The sequence below is a fragment of the Salvelinus sp. IW2-2015 genome, linkage group LG9 (genome assembly GCF_002910315.2).
Source record: "Salvelinus sp. IW2-2015 linkage group LG9, ASM291031v2, whole genome shotgun sequence".
Classification (NCBI taxonomy): Eukaryota; Metazoa; Chordata; class Actinopteri; order Salmoniformes; family Salmonidae; genus Salvelinus; species Salvelinus sp. IW2-2015.
Genome location: NC_036849.1, coordinates 1,994,047 through 2,015,828, shown reverse-complemented (window position 1 = coordinate 2,015,828; position 21,782 = coordinate 1,994,047). Strand labels below are relative to the sequence as shown.

General features: G+C 43.5%; 1 protein-coding gene across 2 annotated transcripts in view; it reads left to right on the top strand.

Moving 5' to 3' along the window:
- Positions 1 to 21,782, top strand: part of foxn3 (forkhead box N3) — a 115,894-nt gene that overhangs the window by 32,250 nt on the left and 61,862 nt on the right. Inside the window, exons 1-2 of one of the 2 annotated variants that reach the window (XM_023993929.3) lie at positions 2,796 to 3,001; positions 5,428 to 6,074. In XM_023993929.3, coding sequence (XP_023849697.1) covers positions 5,448 to 6,074 — 627 coding nt within the window. In that variant the 5' untranslated portion in view covers positions 2,796 to 3,001; positions 5,428 to 5,447. Of the gene's footprint in view, positions 1 to 2,795; positions 3,002 to 5,427; positions 6,075 to 21,782 lie in introns of those variants that run through there. The other variant, XM_023993930.2, reaches the window with a different exon arrangement.

The window sequence follows — 21,782 nt, the reverse complement described above, 5'->3', positions numbered from 1 at the left end:
ATAGAAAATGTGTGGGCAGAACTGAAAAAGCGTGTGCGAGCAAGGAGGCCAACAAACCTGACTCAGTTAAACCAGCTCTGTCAGGAGGAATGGGCCAAAATTCACCCAACTTATTGTGGGAAGCTTGTGGAAGGCTACCTGAAACATTTGACCCAAGGTAAACAATTTAAAGGCAATACTACCAAATACTAATTGAGTGTGTGTAAACTTCTGACCCACTGAGAATGTGATGAAAGAAATAAAAGTTGAAATAAATCATTCTCTCTACTATTATTCTGACATTTCACATTCTTAAAATAAAGTGGTGATCCTAACTGACATAAGACAGTTAATTTTTACTTGGATTAAATGTCAGGAATTGTGAAAAACTGAGTTTAATGTATTTGGCTTAGGTGTATGTAAACTTACGAATTCAACTCTATTTGGCAGCCATTTATTATAATTTATTTTCAAATAACTTTTTGGAGAGGTATTCAAAATACTTTCAAATATTATTTGTTTTTCTGAGACCTGTATTTGAATATCAAAAAAATTGTTGCCTTTTAGTTGAAACTATATGAACTGTATTTGACTACTGTACGTCTAGTTTAAAAAAAAAAGTTGGTCTTTTCATATAAACTACAAAATACAACTCTTTTCTGCCCAGGTCTGGTGTGTAGAGTATGTTTTATGTCAAAGGGGAAACTAAAAAGGTACACACAGTGCTGGTTGTTCTTGTCAATGCAAAACAGACATCGCTTGAATACATTAGAAGTTCTGGTAGTAGTATTTCTGAGTTGTCTTTACTAATTCTCTAGAACAGCTCCAAAGCCTCCAACGAGCTTCAGAAGTTTGCATTGATTGATGTCGTGTTTTATTAATTAGGGGTTAAAGGTAAACTCAGCAAAATGACGTTGCATGAGCAACACCGCAGATATTGCGATGAGCAAGATTCAAAGAGTATCTGAGCACGTGCATATGGGTTCACTTCACGCTCTTACAACTTGGTAGCCACTGGACCAAAACAGCAGAGAAGTTTAGCCTCGCCCTCCAACGCTCTTAGCAGTTGCGGAAATTGACCCACTATGCTGTTTACTTTGAGCATCTATGTTGTATCCTGACTCTATCTTTAAGACAAAATAGAGAATAGAGTAATAAAGCATCGTAAAAAAAAACATATTTCCAATGTGGCCCTCATGTTTGTTTGTGTGTGTGCGTGTGTTATATACAAACGTGTACATGTACTTCTGAAGTACTATCAGTAGCTGAGTTGAGTATTTATTTACTACTGGCATGAATAGCCTCCTTACACCCCCCCCCCCCCCCACACACACACACTTATAATTAGTCATGCGGTTGAGTGTGTGTGTGTGTGTGTTGAGGTGACAGTTTGGCAGTTGGTTGGGGGTATGAGAGGGGCAGGCTTGGTCTATTCAGAGGGGATTGGTCCTTTGTATTTGGCTAGGGGCCCTGGCCTGACCTGCAGGAGAGTGGTCTGCCATACTCAAAGAGACACAGAATGGAGGGAGAGAGAGAGAGAAAGGGCGAGAGAAAGAGAGAGAGAAGGGGAGAGAGAGAGGTCATGTACTTTAGGTCATGTACTTTAGTTTAGTTTGCTCTCCCTTTAATGTTTTTGGGGGGATTGAGTCGAAAATTAGTGACGGAGTTATTTCTTGTGTAAACTGTTGGAGGTGCGTGTGTGTGCGGATGAGTTGAGTGTGAAGGAGTGTGTGTGCAAATGTAAACAAGTGAGATGAGGAGTGTGGTTGATTAGGAATGTTCTAATGACTTCCCCCGCCGTCACGCTTCTTGATCTAATAACAATCACGTGTCACTATTTCAACCTAAATTACCCACAGGTCTAGTATCAGCTAGTCCTTCTCAAATCCCAACCTTCACTTCATTAGGCGGTAAAACTCCAAACTGACTTTAGGTCAGTTGGACCTGAGCTGCAACAAGCTCTCAGTCTCACGTCAGAATTAGAAGTTCATTCATGTTTCTCAAACTTCAAATTTCAATGTTGTTCCAAACGTTACATTTGGAAGTGTTTTAAGGTTAATTTTAGGCATTAGCTCTGAATTATTAAGGTTAGGGTTACGTTTAGGCATTCATTCCAAAATCTTAAGGGTAGGCATTAACTCCGAATGGTTAAGGTAAGGGTTCAAGTTTGGCATGAGCTTAGAACAAAAATTGCAAAAACTTTTTAGCATTGGATTCAAACATGCAACCTTTTGCAAGCGAAGGGAACAGTGTTCACTGTTGCCCCTAGTGGCCGGGTTTCCACATCATCCCAAAGTCCTCAGACATGGATAGAGGTCTAATACTGACTTGTATCACAGGTGACCTGGCTGCTGAACACATAGACCTACAGTATGAGTGAGGAGATGGTTATAGCCTACTGGTATGAATGGTGAAAATGTCAGTATTTAATAACCTCCTATTATAAAATAAACCCTGTCTTAATTTAAGTCACTTTTAGACTGATAGAAAATGCTAAATGTAATGTAATGTAACTGAATGAGCCTATTGTTATATTACAGCGTTACATAATGTGTTTTCTTTGGCAAAAACAAATGAAAGGCACTCTCGATTTGCAAAAATTAGTTTATTAAAATGATCCAGGGGGCATGACTCCCACGGCACATTTTAACATGGTCTCCACCTCCTCTCCAAAACAAATGTTGATGTATTTGTACAGCTGCTATTTGTGCCCTAAAACACAGTCGACTTCATTATGTTCACTTCTTTACTTTCAAGCTCAACACCACGCTTTTTGTGTGTGTGTGTGTGCACTGCCAGCCCCAAGCTTTGCCACGCCGTCATGTGTGGACTTCTAATTTGCTGACGAGCGACTCTGTTCTCCTCTCTTCACTTGCATGAGCCGACGAAACACACGCTCTCTCTCACACACACATACCGTATGCATTGGGGACGGGAAAGAGCTCAAATAACCGCCGAGGACTATGATTTCTGACGGGACTTGGTTCGATTTATCTCTGTAAACCTCGGTGTTTGATTCTGGGTGAGGATTACAATGCAGGGTTGTAAAGTAATTTACGCAGAGGCGGTTGTTCCAAAGACGTGTTCTATCTATGCCTCGCAATTCGTATATCGTCAGGTTGCCCAATGAGAGAAAACAGCTTGGAATCATCGTCCGGAATCGGACATTAATTTTGCTGTTACAATGTGTTTTTGGTGGAATCATTGTGGGATGGATGATTCGAGTTGGCGAGTTAATATTTTACTGACCAATTAAATATCGCTTAGTCTACGTAGGCTATCAATCACAGTCGTCGGGTACATTTGTCAAAATACCCTACACCTAATCTACTTTTATAAAAAAACGAATAGTATAAATGTACACTATATTGTAGCTTATTTACTATAGGGATGACAGTAGGCTAGGGCTATAGCGTTGGCTACGGCCTATCGTTCTCCCAAAGATCCCCCCGTTATTTTCTATCGTTATAGGCTTACTATTTAGAACGGTGCTTTGAAGCATTTGTATGACACAAGGTCGCAGCATGCTATGCTCGGCTCCCACGGTTGCTTTTGAACTTTTTAAACTATAGTCTAAGCTCTACGGTCAACGTTTAACAGTTAAATGCCGTAGCGTATTCTTAGTTCAAATGTAGACTTGCGTACACCAAGATACGCAATGAATAGACTGCCAAATGATTTACTTCTGTGCGCCTGTCATGTTAGCCAATTGGTTTAGATGGACCGTTGACATAGGCTACCTGTAAGGTTTTGCTGTGAACTACTGTATGGCATCACTTACATGACTTCGCTGCACTCACCTGTGCGCAGTCAGGAGAAAGGCGAGAGATTTAGAAATACATTTTTTTTTATATGAGAGACAGTCTTTGGAAAAGGGTGATGTTCTCTCCGGGTTGTGGTAGATAGACAATTCTGATAATTAGCTGCCCCCAAACCGAGCGCCCTGTTGTCAAGGCAACCCCACACAATGAAATTACCTCGACTGTCTGTCAGCTGCTGTAACATCATTTATTTTCCGCGTAGAAGAGGCTCCTGGGATTGCTCTTCCAACAGTTCCAAATTGGAAACAGTTGTCCTCATCACTTCTCTCATGTGCCATACTAGTCTATGACTAATGAGTTAGTGAGTAAGCTATATCGTTTTTTTTTCTTCACTTCTGAAAGTGATTAAGAGTGCAATAAGCATAGGGTGCAATATGTGAGAATGCTACCTGAATGATTACATTGAATTTGTAGTGCAGTGTAGGCCTATCTGATTATCAATGTTCTTACGTGGGACATGTCATCCCCAAAAGAGTCGACATTCCCGCAGCGCCTAGCCTAGTTCAATACACGACGAGCGTGGTGTGTTGGTGTGCAGCTCAACCGCTGTCTTTTGAAACAATTTCAAGTGAAAACGGTATGGCGTTCAACCATTGGAACCGCAAGACGAACGCGTTTGCTTGCGTCTCTTATATAGCCTATTTTTAGGAAGAAGAAATCAGCTCGCTGTAATTAAAGGGAGCGCAGGGTCCAATCTGGGTGCTGCGTGTTTACCATGGCGTGTAACTGTTAAACCGGTCCGGGTTTCATCTGCCTCTGGTGGAGCATGACTAGTTTTATAACAGGGGAATGAGTGTTTTCTTTTTTCAGAGACTGCTGTGGTAAAACAAATCCTCAGATACCGGCGGATTAAGCCATATAAACATGACTGTTACCTCAATTAAATACGCAGTGGTGAGAACGAGAGAGGGAAAGGGAGAGAGATTGAGAGAGAGAGAGAGAGAGGGACAGACAGACAGTATAGGGAATTTGAGAAGGGGAGAACGAAAGGAGGGGAGAAAGAGTGAGGGAAAAGAGAGAATGTGAGTGGGGAGAGAGTCACTCACTCACTTGATGTACAGTGTTTAGTGACAGCTGTGGGTAAATCAATCATAGAGACATAGGATTTGAAAGGTTGTCTGGTTATTTGAAGGTTAGGGCTACAATGGCCTGGTTATGTGAAGGTTGCAGTTTAGTTGTATGACGGTTGTGACCTGTGTGTGTGTGTGTCATAGAGAAAGGCATCTGCAGTACTTGACTGCATGGTGGGTGTCTGTTTTCCACAGACCTCACTGCCTGAAATACTCTGCATACCTCCACTGACAGAGACAGAGAGAGAAAGACAGAGAGATGGGGTTGGGGAACAGAGAGCGGTCATGGACTTAAGGTTACTTTTCAGTATAGGACGGTAGTGTGTAAAGTGTGTCAGTGTGAGTGTGTGGGATAAATGTGGAGTGTTTAGAAGAGTCAGGTTACATGAGGTATGTGTGTGTAACGTTGTGTTCTCCAGCTAGTTTTGTGCTGTTGTGATAGAATGATAATGACAACGATTATAACAATAGTAACACAAACATATTTTTTATAGTCTCTCTCTTTCTCGCTCCATTACCGGACTGTCTAACACTTACCCCCTCTCTCTGTCCTCCAGGAGTCTAGGTGGTGGTGTCCATGGGTCCCGTCATGCCCCCCAGTAAGAAGCCTGAGGTGTCTGGCATCAGTGTAGCCAGCGCCAGCATGTCCCACCTCTACCAGACCGGCTCGCTGTCCCGCGCCCTGCAGGAGGCTGAGGAACTTGACCTGGTCCTCCCTGTCCACCTGGCCCTCCCCTTGGCACCCCTCCCCGGTGGGGCCGCCAAACCAGAGAAAGGCACCGCCACCCCGGGTATAGAGGACGAGGAGTTGACCAACCTCAACTGGCTCCACGAGAGCAAGAATCTGCTCAACAGCTTCGGAGACCCCGTGCTGCGCAGCGTCAGCCCCGTGGGCGGCGAGGGGGGCGGTACCCGCGACGGGGACCATGACGACACCCCGCCGTCGCCGTCGATGGTGGGCGGGGACCTTCCATACGACGCCCAGCGTAACCCCACCTGTAAGCCGCCCTATTCATTCAGCTGTCTGATTTTCATGGCGATTGAGGACGCTCCGTCCAAGAGGCTACCCGTGAAGGAGATATACAACTGGATCCTGGAACACTTCCCCTACTTCGCTAACGCTCCCACAGGCTGGAAGAACTCTGTCAGGCACAACCTGTCCCTCAATAAGTGCTTCAAGAAGGTGGACAAGGACAGGAGCCAGGTAAGAAGTAGGAGGAGGAGGAGGAGCACACACAGAAATTCATGTAGCACGCGCGCGCACACACACGTGCACAAATGCATACATACACATTCACATGATTCATGCACATACAGTTGAAGTCGGAAGTTTACATACACCTTAGCCAAATACATTTAAACTCAGTTTTTCACAATTCCTGACATTTAATCCTTGTAAAAAATTCCCTGTCTTAGGTCAGTTAGGATCACCACTTTATTTGAAGAATGTGAAATGTCAGAATAGTAGTACAGAGAATGATTTATTTCAGCTTTTATTTCTTTCATCACATTCCCAGTGGGTCAGAAGTTTACATACACTCAATTTGTATTTGGTAGCATTGCCTTTACATTTTTTAACTTGGGTCAAATGTTTCGGGTAGCCTTCCACAAGCTTCCCACAATAAGTTGGGTGAATTTTGGCCCATTCCTCTGACAGAGCTGGTGTAACTGAGTCAGGTTTGTAGGCCTCCTTGCTCGCACACGCTTTTTCAGTTTTGCCCACACATTTTCTATAGGATTAAGGTCAGGCCACTCCAATACCTTGACTTTGTTGTCCTTAAGCCATTTTGCCACAACTTTGGAAGTATGCTTGGGGTCATTGTCCAATTGGAAGACTCATTTGCGACCAAGTTTTAACTTCCTGACTGATGTCTTGAGATGTTGCCTCAATATATCCACATAATTTTCCATCCTCATGATGCCATCTATTTTGTGAAGTGCACCAGTCCCTCCTGCAGCAAAGCACCCCCACAACATGATGCTGCCACCCCCGTGCTTCCCGGTTGGAATGGTGTTCTTTGGCTTGCAAACCTCCCCCTTTTTCCTCCAAACATAACGATGGTCATTATGGCCAAACAGTTCTATTTTTGTTTCATCAGACCAGAGGACATTTCTCCAAAAAGTATGATCTTTGTCCCCATGTGGTTTTGAGCAGTGGCTTTTTCCTTGCTGAGCGGCCTTTCAGGTTATGTCGATATAGGACTCGTTTTACTGTGGATATAGATACGTTTGTACCTGTTTCCTCCAGCATCTTCAACAGGTCCTTTGCTGTTGTTCTGGGATTGATTTGCACTTTCACACCAAAGTACGTTAATCTCTAGGAGAACAGAATGCTTCTCCTTCCTGAGCAGTATGACGCTGCGTGGTCCCATGGTGTTTATACTTGCATACTATTATTTGTACAGATGAACGTGGTACCTTCAGGCGTTTGGAAATTGCTCCCAAGGATGAACCAGACTTGTGGAGGTCCACCATTTCTTTTCTGAGGTCATGGCTGATTTCTTTTGATTTTCCCATGATGTCAAGCAAAGAGGCACTGAGTTTGAAGGTAGGCCTTGAAATACATCCACAGGTACACCTCCAATTGACTCAAATGATGCCTATGAGAAGCTTCTAAAGCCATGACTTAATTTTCTGGAGTTTTCCAAGCTGTTTAAAGGCACAGTCAACTTAGTGTATGTAATCTTCTGACCCACTAGAATTGTGATACAGTGAATTATAAGTGAAATAATCTGTCTGTATACCATTTTTGGAAAAATTACTTCTGTCATGATCAAAGTAGATGTCCTAACCGACTTGACAAAACTATAGTTTGTTAACAAGAAATTTGTGGAGTGGTTGAAAAATGAGTTTTAATGACTCCAACCTAAGTGTATGTAAACTTCCGACTTCAGCTGTATGCACTAGAGGTTGACAGGGGAACAGGACTCCCGCGGGATTCTGGCAGGAATGGGAGTGAAGTTTTAGAATCAAGTTCGGGACAGGATCAACAGTACACAGGAAGGCAGTATAGGAATAGTTATAAACACAGTTTTTTTGGGCAAAAATATGTAATGTGTGAAGCATTTAATAAAATAGGCCTAATAACATTTAAAAAAGGGTAATTTCCCCCCTCCCTCCAGCAGCTCACTAATGCTCCTCGCTCCAGCTGTAGCCAGTCACTATAGGCTACCTCAGATGCCAATCTACTGTCAGTAGGCTAAATGATGAAGCCTTCAATTGAGCAATTGCCACGTCTTGTTGCAGCCAAGGACCCATCACTAACATTAACATTAGAGCCAAGGAAAGAGTGATGTTTTAGACATTTTATGGAGTTTTCTTTAACAATGAAGGAACCGAGTACAGGCTTGTAAAAATATAACCATTCTGCTGTTTAATCAAATAGGCTACCAATCGGATGGTGGGACAGGCGGCCGGAAGTGGCATTGCTGCTCTACTCCCAACAACTGTACAATCAAGCCCAATTGTTTGCGTTTTTAACTTAAACTGTGCCATCTGAGGTGAAGAGTGAAATAAAAATAGATTGACTTATACAGTACTACAGCTTAGTAAAAAATACGTAACAAAATGTTATTTTTGTTAATGTGTTGTACATGTTCATACAGTATGTGTGCTCAGCTGCAGGCTGCTTTATGCCGGTGCTGTGCTGAGCAGACCATCCTGCTGGTGTCTAGGTCCTCATCCTCCAGCTTAATCTGTCTACATTTAGGTCATTTAGAATACGCTCTTATCCTTAGCGACTTGGTCTCCAGCCAGTGCATTTAACTAAGATAGGTAAGACAACCACATGTCAGTCGCATATTGCATTGCTGAAATAATACTTTTCAATACTTCCTAAACAAACACAATAACCTACATGTTTCTGTGTGCAAAAATGAGCACGGGACGGGAAGGGAGTGATTTTTAATCGGAAAGGGACAGGAAGTTCCATTGTTGTAGAACTGTTGCGGGATCAGGACAGTACAGGAAAGTAATTGACAGGACAAGACAGGACAGGAATTCATTTTCACTCCTCAACCTCTAATGTGCACCTGCATGCATATACAAACACACACGCGCACACACGCGCACACACGCACACACACACACGCACACAGACGCACACACACACTTGCCTTAGTCAAGTACAGACAAAACCCTATCCTGGTATCGCTGTGACATGCCTGGTTTTTAAATGTCATTTGATGTTTTGTTTGAACTGTACATTCCTGCACTGCAGCCAAACCTTTATTGAATAATGGACAAGTGTGTTTTCAGATAATTGCTTGATAAATTCATTGCTAATCACTTGTAGAGAGTAAAGTCCCATCTATGTGTGTCTTTGTTCTTCAAAAGAGATACCTCTGGTACATTGAAAACAAAGGAAACATTCTGCGTGATGCAATCCTGCTCTGTGTGCATACATGCATGTGTGTGGACAGTGGCTGACACATTAAGTTAATATGCTCCTGGGAAGTATCAGATTTTCTTATGCCAATGGTAAATTCCATTACCAATTTCCACAGAACATTTTCCAAAACACATTTACTTGAATATTGCAGATGCATATTGCAGATGCAAAGTTTGGTAACAGAATAATGGTTTGTGTTTGTGCCGTCATTCGGTTACCAAACTTTGCATTGGTGCTGTTCTTCAACTAAATGTGGTTTTGTAACATTTTCAGTGGACGTTGTTAAAAGTCGTCCTTGAGCATAGTGTTTTATGGTTTGTTTAACTTTGCAATCATTCGTTTCTGTTTGAAATACGCTTTAAAGTGAAACATCTGAGTCTCAGCATCATTCTGTTAACGTGGAATTTCCCCATATGCAGATATTTACTATGACGCCACAATCATCAGTCACTGACTGGGACTGGTTTAATAGATTTACTTGAGTACATTACGTGTGTGTGTGTGTGTGTGTGTGTGTAGGCATGTGCTTGCATACATGCACGTGATCTTGCATGCATGTGATTTCTTGTATGTTGGTTTCTGTGAGTGTGTGTGTGTGTGTGTGTGTGTGTGTGTGTGTGTGTGTGTGTGTGTGTGTGTGTGTGTGTGTGTGTGGAACAGTAAAGCCCTTCCATGTGACTCACAGTTCGCTGCCATCTGCTTAGGGCTGTATACCTGTCTCCATGGCAACACCACTGCCATTGTCATGGAAAGCCAGCAGTTGCTGTAGCAACAGAGAAACTTATATATGTGTGTGTGTGTGTGTGTGCAATACTTGTTCTTTTGTTCAGGCATGTTTTTATAAAGTTCATATTTTATGAATAATATTGCATGGATGTGTGTCTCGATTTGTTTTGTGTGTCTGTGCACTTGTGCGTGCTTGTGTGCATACTAGGCATGCATTCACGCACGCACACAGGTGTAGCATGCATAATACATTCCCTTATCACGCTAGACTGGAAAAATCTGGAAACCAAACATTGAAGTGAAATTGGATGTTGAAACCACTATCGACCAATCAGTTTCAATGATAAAAATCCTGTAAGCTTCTACCGCACGTCGTTGTTCCAATCTTTGTTAATGAGTTATTAACGATGCTAACAGGACTTGTGTGTGTCAATAGGCCACTTTTCAGAGTGGAGGGTTTGAATTGTGTCATTCGCAGAGCTATTCCATCTATACTATTCAATCTTTCTGTTTAATGAATGGTGTTTGTAAATGTTTTCCATGTTTGTGTATGTGTGTGTGTGTGTGTGTGTGTGTGTGTGTGTGTGTGTGTGTGTGTTAAACTGTTTAATGAATGAGTGGGATGATTGTGTCTGTTTTCATTAGACATTCAGTGAAAATGCATGAATCTATTACCTACGTTATGGAGAGGAGGACAGGAAAGGACAGGAGAGGAAGAGAAGAGAGGACAGGAGAGGAGGAGAGGGGAGGAAGTGTGGATTGGATGAAGATGTGAGGTTTTGTCACTGGTTAAAGTGGTAGTGTGATTGTGGTATGTAGAGGATGTGGTATGTAGAGGTCTTTATGTTGCCTACTGTAAGGGATGTCCTTGTATGGAGTGATGTGATGGTTCAAACGGTGTGTGTATTAGCAGGATTCCTGCAGATGCCTGCTGTCAGCGCGTGTTTGTGTGCGCATGCACGTTTGTGTGTATGTGGCAGTCAAAGTGTCCTTGGTTTCCATGACGCTGTTTATGAACACAATGTTTCAGTTTGACACCTCATGACCGTTTACACACACACACCACACACACACACACACACACACACACACACACACACACACACACACACACACACACACACACACACACACACACACACACACACACACACACAACACACACACACACACACACACACCACAGTGTTTTGTATTGCTATCCTTGTGGGAACCAAGAATTTATTTCCATCCAAAATCTTATTTTCCCTAACCCTAAATCGAACCCTAACTTAACCATAAGCCTAACCGTAACCCCAAAGCTCTAACCCCAAAACTATACCTAACTCCTAACCCTAACCCCTAACCCTAACCTTAATTCTAACCCTAACCCTAAACCCTAACCCTAACCTTAATTCTAACCCTAACCCTAACCCCTAACCCTAACCTTAATTCTAACTCTAACCCTAACCTTAATTCTAACTCTAACCGTAAACCTAACCCTAACCTTAATTCTAACCCTAACCCTAACCGTAAACCTAACCCCTAACCCTAAAATGGGGACCAGCTCGTGGGCCCAGCTAAATGTCCCCACTTTAAAAAAAACAATTTTCATTGTTTTACTATCCTTATGGGGACTTCTGGTACCCACAAGGATAGTTAAACAAAAACACACCCCACACACACAAGTTTCATGTTTTATTAGTCATATGTACAGGATACACATGGTATACACCGTCGAAATGCTTACTTGCAGGTTCTTTCCCGACAATGCGACAACAATAAGAAATAATAAAAGATAAGAATATGAACATAAAGTAAATGGCTCAATAGAATAGAATAAACGTTTTAGCATAAGTATAGTACAGGAAGGCACAACTTATAGTCCAATATTTACATGTGTATTGGGGAAGGGGCAAGTGTTTAAATTGTGCAGTATTTAGCAATCATAATAAGAGCCTGGTAGCAGCATATGTGATGTGTGTAGTATGAATGTATATGTGTGTGTGTGGATGAGTGTGTGGATGTGTGTGTGCGTGAGTGAGTGCATGTGGGCTAAGGTGCAGGTGGTTAGTCCAATTCTGGGGCGGCAGGTAGCCTAGTGGTTAGAGCGTTGGACTAGTATCCGAAAGGTTGCAAGATCGAATCCCCGAGCTGATAAGGTAAAAATCTGTCGTTCTGAACAAGGCAGTTAACCCACGGTTCCTAGGCCGTCATTGTAAATAAGAATTTGTTCTTAACTGACTTGCCTAGTTAAATAACACTTAAAAAGTGTTCAGCAGTCTGACGGCTTGTAGATAGAAACTGTCTGTTGGTATCAGACCTCATGCGCCGATACCTTCTGCCCGACACAGACACACACAGTCCTATAACTAAATGCAAATGCCACTTTAGTGCTCTCTCTCTATCTCGTGGTAAACATTGATTTAAACCTTGATTAATGCCACTGTTTTTCTTGTGTTTCTGTGGTGACCATGGCAACATGCAGATTGAATGCCCTGAGTGCCAGACCGTAAAGATCAAGCCAGATAAGATTATCAAAACCAAAACCAACATTTCATCTGCATTGAAATAGAACATGTCATTTACAAATAGAAGAGTTGGTCTATATTGACCAGTATTTAGAGGTTACCTTGACAATCTCTGTTTATGCTGAGTGAGTGCCTGTAAATCTCTCTCTCTGTGTGTTTTTGTGATTGTGTGTGTGTGTCATTGAGATTAATGTGTGTAATGCTTGCTAATGGGGCAGGCTTATTACTGTTGTAGAAAGGTGTGGCCTTTTAGCTCTGTCCGTCTGTGAGGTTCAGCTGTGTGTGTGTTTGCGTCCTGTTAGCTGTTTGGTTCAGCAGTTTAATTATTTACACAGGGAAACATGGTCGACACAGAGGGATGAGACACCGGGGCAAGAGCATCTGCAATCTCTCTCTCTCTCTCTCTCTCTCTCTCTCTCTCTCTCTCTCTCTCTCTCTCTCTCTCTCTCTCTCTCTCTCTCTCTCTCTCTCTGTCTCTGTCTCTGTCTCTGTCTCTCTCTCTCTCTCAATTAATTACATTGAAAGGGCTTTATTGGCATGGGAAACATGTTTACATTGCCAAAGCAAGTTAAATAAATAATAGATAAAAGTGAAATAAACAATCAAAAATGAACAGTAAACATTACACGCACAAAAGTTCCAAAGGAATAGAGACGTTTAAAATGTCATATGATGGCCGTGTACACTGTTGTAACGAGGTGCAAATAGTTAAAGCACAAAGGGAAAATAAATAAACATAAATATTCACTGGTTGCCCTTTTCTTGTGGCAACAGGTCACACATCTTGCTGTAGTGATGGCACACTGAGGGATTTCACCCACTAGATATGGGAGTTTATCAAAATTGGGTTTGTTTTCGGTTTGTGGATCTGTGTAATCTGAGGGAAATATGTTTCTCTAATATGGTCATACATTTGGCAGGAGGTTAGGAAGTGCAGCTCAGTTTCCAACACATTTTGTGGGAAGTGTGCACATAGCCTGTCTTTTCTTGAGAGCCAAGTCTGCCTACGGCGGCCTTTCTCAATAGCAAGGCTATGCTCACTGAGTCTGTACATAGTCAATGCTTTCCTTAAGTTTGGGTCAGTCACAGTGGTCAGGTATTCTGCCACTTTGTACTCTCGGTTTAGGGCCAAATAGCATTCTAGTTTGCTCAGTTTTTTTGTTAATTCTTTCCAATATGTCAAGTAATTAACTTTTTGTTTTCTCATGATTTGGTTGTATCTAATTGTGTTGCGGTCCTGGGGCTCTGTGTGTTCTGTTTGTGTTCGTGAACAGAGCCCCAGGACCAGCTCGCTTAGGGGACGCTTTCTAGGTTAATCGCTCTGTAGGTGATTTCTCTCTCTCTCTCCCTCTCGCATAGTGGGTGTATTACCGGTAGAAGTCATTGAGGTTATGCTGATGCTACTAACAGACATGGACTGCAGCTGTAAACTCTGCTTAATAACGCAGCAACAGGTCAGGGCCGATCCTGTGGTCGCTCTGCCCCTAGTCATCACCCCATCAGGGATCCTCTGCCACTATCCTCGGCCTGCCCTGCTCTCTCACTGATCCCCTGAGCGACCTGTCCCTCTGCCTCCAGTCGCCTGTCCTCCAGCCTCACACTCTGCCCCTCTGCCTCCAGTCGCCTGTCCTCCAGCCTCACACTCTGCCCCTCTGCCTCCAGTCGCCTGTCCTCCAGCCTCACACTCTGCCCCTCTGTGAACTCCTGGGCTATGTGCCTGCTGATGTGTGCCCAGTCCCTATACCCCCTGTCTCCTGTCTCCTGTCCCCTAGCCCCAGCCCCCTCCTGATGATGTGTACCCTGGCCAGATGTTATCCTCTGTGTAGACAGATGTTAGCCTGCCAGGGTTAGCTGGTGTTAGCACGCACATCCTCTGCTACGCACCCAACCGCCCTCGCTCTCTCTCGCTCTCCAGTGGACATAGATCTGTTACAGGAATATTTTTCTCAGATCTTCAAACACTAAAGGGGCAGAAAACTCTTCCATTGTTGTGTAGCTATTGTTGTTGGAAGGAGGGGTAATGCGATGTGGGTTTTCATTGCCAAAAATACCTGCAATCAGTCAGTCTGCTCATCACACACACACACACACACACACACATACACACACACACACATACACACAGATGTTTTTAATAGGTCAATTTGAAGGGTGTAAAATAGCTGTAGTTCAGAGATCACCCCTTCTGTTCTCTATGTGTTGTGACTCATAGGCCAGGGGAGCTCATGTTAGACTAGAAAAGTCCTTCAGTCTGCTGGTTTATAGACCACCTTTTATAGAGAGAGAGAGAGAGGGGGGGGGGTAGAGTGAGAGAGGGCGTAGAGAGGGAGGGCAGAAAGAGGGAGAGGAGGGGGCGGAGAAGACGGAGAGGGATTCTTTTATTTTAATACCTTTATTGGCCCAATAGTTACATCATTAAAAGCACAAACTTTACTACATTTTAACGGACCTAGAAAGTTAGAACCAAGCCCCCTCCCGTCCAGGAGAGAGAGAGAAGGGGAGAGGGATACCCCCGGCAAACACCGTTATTTGTTTTCTGTTCATCGGCTGATGAGTCAAATTGTTGCGTTCATCCGACCAGCCTTTTACTCTCTCTCTCTCTCTCTCAGGAGGAGAGGAGGAGGAGAATGTTGTTGTGACAAGTAAAGATAACTGTGGTGGAATGTCATAGCAGACAATGACAGGGGATGAGATCACCATGCTCTCTCTTTCTCTGTGTGTGTGTGTGATGTGGTGTGTGTGCGTGCGTGTGCATACACTCCTATGCTAGGGGAGCCCATGGTGTGAAGCATTTTCTAGCATGGTAACACTGAGTGAGCACTAGTCTGGACAGACTGAAAGAGAGGGAGAGAGGAAGGGGGGACTAGAGTGACGTTCTCACAGTTGAATTAATGCCAACTAGAGGGGAGATCTCAGTGAAATGTTCACTGTTAATCCTGGCAGCGCGTGCTCAAAGGGGAAAAACTGAGGTGGTGTCATGCTGGAGTGAATCTTAATGCTTCATGCTTTCTTCACTCTGAGTGGATTTACTTTCTGCAAAGACAAGGGAATTGATCCCACAGTACCTTAATACGGCAGAGATTTTAGTGGCTGTGCCAGTGTGACAAAATGGAGAATGTATTCGTAGAAATCAACAGTGTGTATGTGTTTGCATGTGTGTGTAGGTCCTCTGTGATCTATCCTCCGGACACTACCACTCTTTGAAAGGTGATCTTCACTAATTAGGATGATATAGCTAATTAAATGCAGCTAATAATCCTTAATAATCCTCAATCTCTCTCCATATCTTTCCCTCTCCTCATTTTCCCACCTCTCTCTTTCTCTCTTTCAATCTCTCTCCCTGTCTTCCGATTGCCCTCTCGCTCACTCTCTCTCGCTCTCTCTCCTGGCCCTCCACCGGTTCTAATAGAGGGTGGAAGTCAGACTGGATTCAGGATAGGGTTGGTGTTTCAGAGTTCTTTGGCCTGTAGCTTGCTTTAGGTTTGTTTAGTTTGACCTTCACTTGTACAGTTCAAAGTACCCTGTTAGTGGCCAGATTGCTAGTTCACATGGAAAAGTGTTAGACTGTGTTTTTTTTTAGGTTGGGGAAGCATGGGACTCAGTGACTTTGTAATAACATTGTAGAAGGACACTAGACATTAATTAAAGTGATGCATCAGTAAAGGTGAAATAAAAAATTAAATAAATAAATACAAGTAGGGTCACGAGCCAAAACGGGTCCTTGAAAATGGTGCACAATTGTGTACTATGTCATCGTTTTCGTTTTATTCAGTATGTTACGTCCTGCAAAGAGATAAATCGTACAATATGTTACGAATTTGTAAGTGCTTAAGATCCCGGACTGCTTCTTTAACTTAATGACACTTTTGGAAAGTGCACTGCGTGACTAACGCTGTAAGACGCACTAACCATATACAATTTGATAGAGGCTTGGAGAGATGCTGTCTGGGGCGAGCTATTTGTGCAGATTATTTTGGATGGGGTGTGAAGTTAGTTGAGCTGTCTCTGCTTTTTCCCCCATTGACTATCTCTCTCTCTCTCTCACACACTTTTGTTCCACTGTGAAATGGAGGAAATAAAGGAATTTATTAATGTAATTAAGGAATTTAAATATAGGAAGTCGTCAGTGTTCCATAAATGTATTTCACCTTTATTTAACTAGGCAAGTCAGTTAAGAACAAATTCTTATTTACAATGACAGCCTAGGAACAGTGGGTTAACTGCCTTGTTCAGGGGCAGAACGACAGATTTTTACCTTGTCAGCTCGGGGATTCAATCTAGCAACCTTTCGGTTACTGGCCCAACGCTCTAACCCAGGGGTTCTTAAACTTTTTCAGCCTGAGACCCAAATGAGAAATTCTGTTTTCCTGGGACCCAAGCTTAGGAAAATATGCAACTATACGTAAATATCAATACATTTCATTACCCTTATGCCCCCCAAAAAATGCAATATAGACAAAAACAAATAACAATGAAATACCCATAAATATATTTTCATGTTTATTTTTCCCCATTAAAAACACTCTTACACACCTGTCTAGGTTGGAACTGTTGTGGTTAAAATACAATAAATAATTTCATTCTGAACTGGAATGAACAGATTGATCACATCCCACAGATGTATAACAGAACACACACACAGGCTTTTTGATCGTGCATCCCTAAGTAACAGTACAGATAAAAAATGATCTGGCCCACTGTACATTTTACTGTAGAAATGATTGTTGATAGAAAGTCTAGGTTGGAACTGTTGCTCTTAAAATACATCTGTTTTATTCTGAACTGGAATAAACCGATTGATCACCTAACACAGAACACACACACAGTCCTTTTTATTATTATTATTTTTTGTATTTTTGTTTCACCTTTATTTAACCAGGTAGTCCTAATGAGAGGTGTGTGGCTGGTTGAAGTTTTCAACAAGCATGTCTATTCTGAGCTCAGCTTTTGACAGTGCATCACTGAGGTCATGCTCAGCATTGACACTGGTTCTGTACTTGAGAACCCTGACTTGCATAGGTATGTGGTGCCAAACTGGATCAGCTTCCTGCTGCAGATGAGCAACCCAGAACTGTGTGAGTGTTTGTCTCAAACAGCATCTTGCTTCAATCAGTTTATTCCAGTTCAGAATAAAAATGATTACTTGCAACAGTTCCAACCTAGACTTGTTTTCAACAATCATTTCTACAGTAAAATGTACAGTAGGCCTGTTCATTTTTCATCTTCATCTGAACTGTTTCTTAGAGTTGCTAATTAGCTTGCTTTGGCTAACGTGAGCTATTAGCTGTGTAACGTTACAAGGCCAGGGGGATTGTTTGAAAGAGAAACTCACATCTACTACTATGAGAGATAGTACTCGCTTATTTCTGCATATCATCACCTGTTATAAAATGACAACAATGCCTTGCTAGTTGACTTACTTTTCCACTTTCGAAGTGCTATTTCCTGAAGCATTCTGCCCTGTTCTGAAAGAACTCCCTGGGTTTACCGTCACGCTGTGGATGTTTGGTCAGGACGTGTCGTTTTAATAATTTGTTCGTTTTGAGAGACTCATTACTAAGCACTTCCCCACACAAAACACATTGTGGGCGCTCCTCGTTCTTTCTCAAAGTTTGTATGAAAGAGACAAAAAGTATTTCACTGTATTTGCGTTTCATGACGATTGAGCTCAGTCAGAGCTTGTGGCTAGCATGAGTCCATTTCGTGACAGCGGTGAGTGATGGCGAGTGGGAATAACAGGTCAGTGGCTCGAACGACAGCGCTGCAGCGTGTGATTGCGGAGTGATCTTCAACAAAACTGTAGAAAAAAAAGATCCAGTAAACAGCGAAGCACATGGGCATCTCCCACTCGCGCTGCTGCCAAACTGAGCAGAGACCGCTGATAAGCAGAGAGTGCAGTGAGTCGAGAGCGCAGATGCACTTGGCCAAATCAATTCCAGTAATTCATGAAATAATTAGGCATTTACGTCGCGACCCACCATTAACAGGGTCGCGACCCATATTTTAAGAAACGCTGCTCTAACCACTAGGCCACCTACATCCCCTGGTCCAGGTCAGGGTGAGGACAGTGTTGTTCCCAATGTTGTTCCTCACAGATCCACCATTCACAGTGGAGGACAGAGAGATGACGGGATGGCAGGAGGAGGAGGTGGAGGGATGAATTGATGGAGGGAAGGATGAGGGTGAGGAGAGGATGATAGTGGGCTCAGGACTGTGTTTCTTAAGTGTGAGAACGGAATAAATGGAATCGAGGAGGAGAGGAGAGAGGGATAGAGGAGCAGGAGTAAGAGAGGAGGGTGAAAGGAATAGAGTAAGAGAGGAGGAAAATGAGAGTGAGCTGTGTTTTTTTTTGCGTGAGAATAGGAGGAATTCAGGGGTAGAAGGGAGGAGGAGAGGAGGATGATGATAATAGAGGGCTGTGTTATTTAGCGCGGGGGGCTGATGGGATTAACTGGATGGGCTGTGAGATGGAGGGATGAATCATCAGAGCGAGAGAGGGAGGGAAAGAGAGGGAGAGAGGGCGAAAGAGCCTTCTGCCAGGACCATCAAACACCCGCTTTCACACACACACAAACGCCACACACTCCGCGCAGCACGCCTGTTGCCTAGGATACCACTGTAATCCAACCACCTCCCCCTCCTCCCTACATCCTCCATTCATTTCTCTGTCTCTCAGTCTCCCTCCTTTCTTTCTCTCTCAGAAGGGGACGACCACTGTAATGCAACCGAGCCCCACTTCTTCTTTCTCCACTCTCCCTCACACCTCTCTCTCACTTGCTCTCCCTTTTCATCTCTCTCTCCCCTCTCTCCTTCTCTCCCTTTCTTCACTCCCCCCTCAACCGTCTCACTACCTCTTTCTTTTTCTCTCCCCTCTCTCTCGGTTTTGTCTCTCTGATGGGGGTTGTATTGAGTGTACTGTCTCAGAGCAGAGAGTTGTGCGAGGGAAAGAAATGCGAGGGAAAGTGCTCTAAAGCCCATCGATTCTTTCCTGATTACTGAACGTTTGGAATTCCAGCTGGCACAGCTCCTTTTCTCTCTGAGAGACGGATAGAAATAATCCCACAACTCAAGAGGAAACGCACACACGCACCCATACACACACACACACACGTTTGTGCCTTTATGTCTTGTGCATAACTTCCTGGTGGACCTGATTGATATTACATTGTGGTAGCTTTTCATTTAAGCATCAGACAATAAACATATTTCCACCTAAAGCTGTCACTAAGTTAATGACCCTGTGTGAAATAGGCATTAAAACCTGCCATCACACTAGCTTTCTCTCAATGCCCCTCCTCTCCTGCGATTAATTACTGGCTGGTAATTAGAGTTGATTATCTTTGTTTAAAGGTAGCACAATAACTTACTTCACATTCAGACACAAACCTGGGCTGGTTGATAATTACAGTTGTGTAGGAAATATGTTGGTTTGAAATGAGAAATGTTTTGTATTTTTTTGGCTTTGTTTGTATGTTTTATGGTCTGATGTACACTTACTTACCAAAAGTGTGTGGACACCTACTCATCGAACAGCTCATTCCAAAATCATTCATATGGAGTTGGTCCCCCCTTTATTGCTATAACAGACTCCACTCTTCCGGGAGGGCTTTCCACTAGATGTTGAAACATTGCTGCGGGGACTTGCTTCCATTCAGCCACAAAAGCATTAGTGAGGTCAGGCACTGATGTTGGGCGATTAGGCCTGGCTCGCAGTTGGCGTTCCAATTCATCCCAAAGGTCAGGGCTCTGTGCAGGCCAGCCACGTTTTTCGACCCCCGATCGTAACAAATCATTTCTGTATGGACCTCACTTTGTGCACGTGGGCATTGTCATGCTGAAACAGGAAAGGGCCTGCCCCAAACTGTTGTCACAAAGTTGGAGGCACATAATCGTCTAGAATGTCATTGTATGCTGTAGCGTTAAGATTTCCCTACACTGGAACTAAGGGGCTGAGCCCGAAACATGGAAAAACAGCCCCAGACCATTATTCCTCCTCCACCAAACTTTATAGTTGGCACTATGCATTCGTGCAGGTAACGTTCTCCTGGCATCCGCAAAACCCAGATTCGTCCGTTGGTCTGCCAGATGGTGAAGTGTGATGCATCAATCCAGAGAACGCGTTTCAACTGCTCCAGAGTCCAATGGCGGCGAGCTTTACACCACTCCAGCCGACGCTTGGCATTGCACATGGTGATCTTAGGCTTTGGTGTGGCTGCTCGGCCATGGAAACCCATTTCATGAAGCCCCCGATGAAACGTTATTGTGCTGATGTTGCTTCCAGAGGCAGTTTGGAACTAGGTAGTGAGTGTTGCAACCGAGCATATATGATTTTTAAGTGCTACGCGCTTCAGCACTCGGCAGTCCCTTTCTGAGAGCTTGTGTGGCCTACCCCTTCGCAGCTGAGCCGTTGCTCCTAGACGTTTCCACTTCACAATAGAAGCACTTACAGTTGACCGGGGCAGCTCTAGAAGGGCAGAAATTTGACAAACTGACTTGTTGGAAAGGTGGCATCCTAGGATGGTGCCACGTTAAAAGTCACTGAGCTCTTCAGTAAGGCCATTCTACTGCCAGTGTTTGTCTATGGAGATTGCATGGCTGTGTGCTCGATTGTATACACCCGTCAGAAACGGGTGTGGCTGAAATAGCCTAATTGTCACGTCTACGGCTGCTCCTCCCCTCCGGCACGCGACGTCGCCGGAATACTAACCTCCTGTCCTGGGATTCATCATAACGCACACCTGGCATCCTTCATTATGCACCTGCAGATCATCATGATTCACACCTGGACTACATTACCTCCCCTTTATATGTCCCTCCCTTATGTTCATTCCTCAGTCGGTATTGTTTCCTGTTCACAAGCTATCTCGCCACTGTTACACTGTCTTGTTTCATGTTTGTTGTTTTAGTAATTATACAGTGCATTCGGAAAGTATTCAGACCCCTTGATATTTCCACTTTTTGTTACGTTACAGCCATATTCTAAAATGGATTAAATCGTTTTTTCCCTCATCAATCTACACACAATACCACTTAATGACAAAGCAAAAACAGGTATTTAGACCCTTTACTCAGTATTTTGTTGAAGCACCTTTGGCAGCGATTACAGCCTCAGGTCTTCTTGGGTAAGATGCTACAAACTTGGCACACCTGTATTTGGGGAGTTTCTCCCATTATTATCTGCAGATCCTCTCAAGCTCTGTCAGGTTGGATGGGGAGCGTCGCTGCACAGCTATTTTCAGGTCTCTCCAGAGGTGTTCGATTGAGTTTAAGTCCGTGCTCTGGCTGG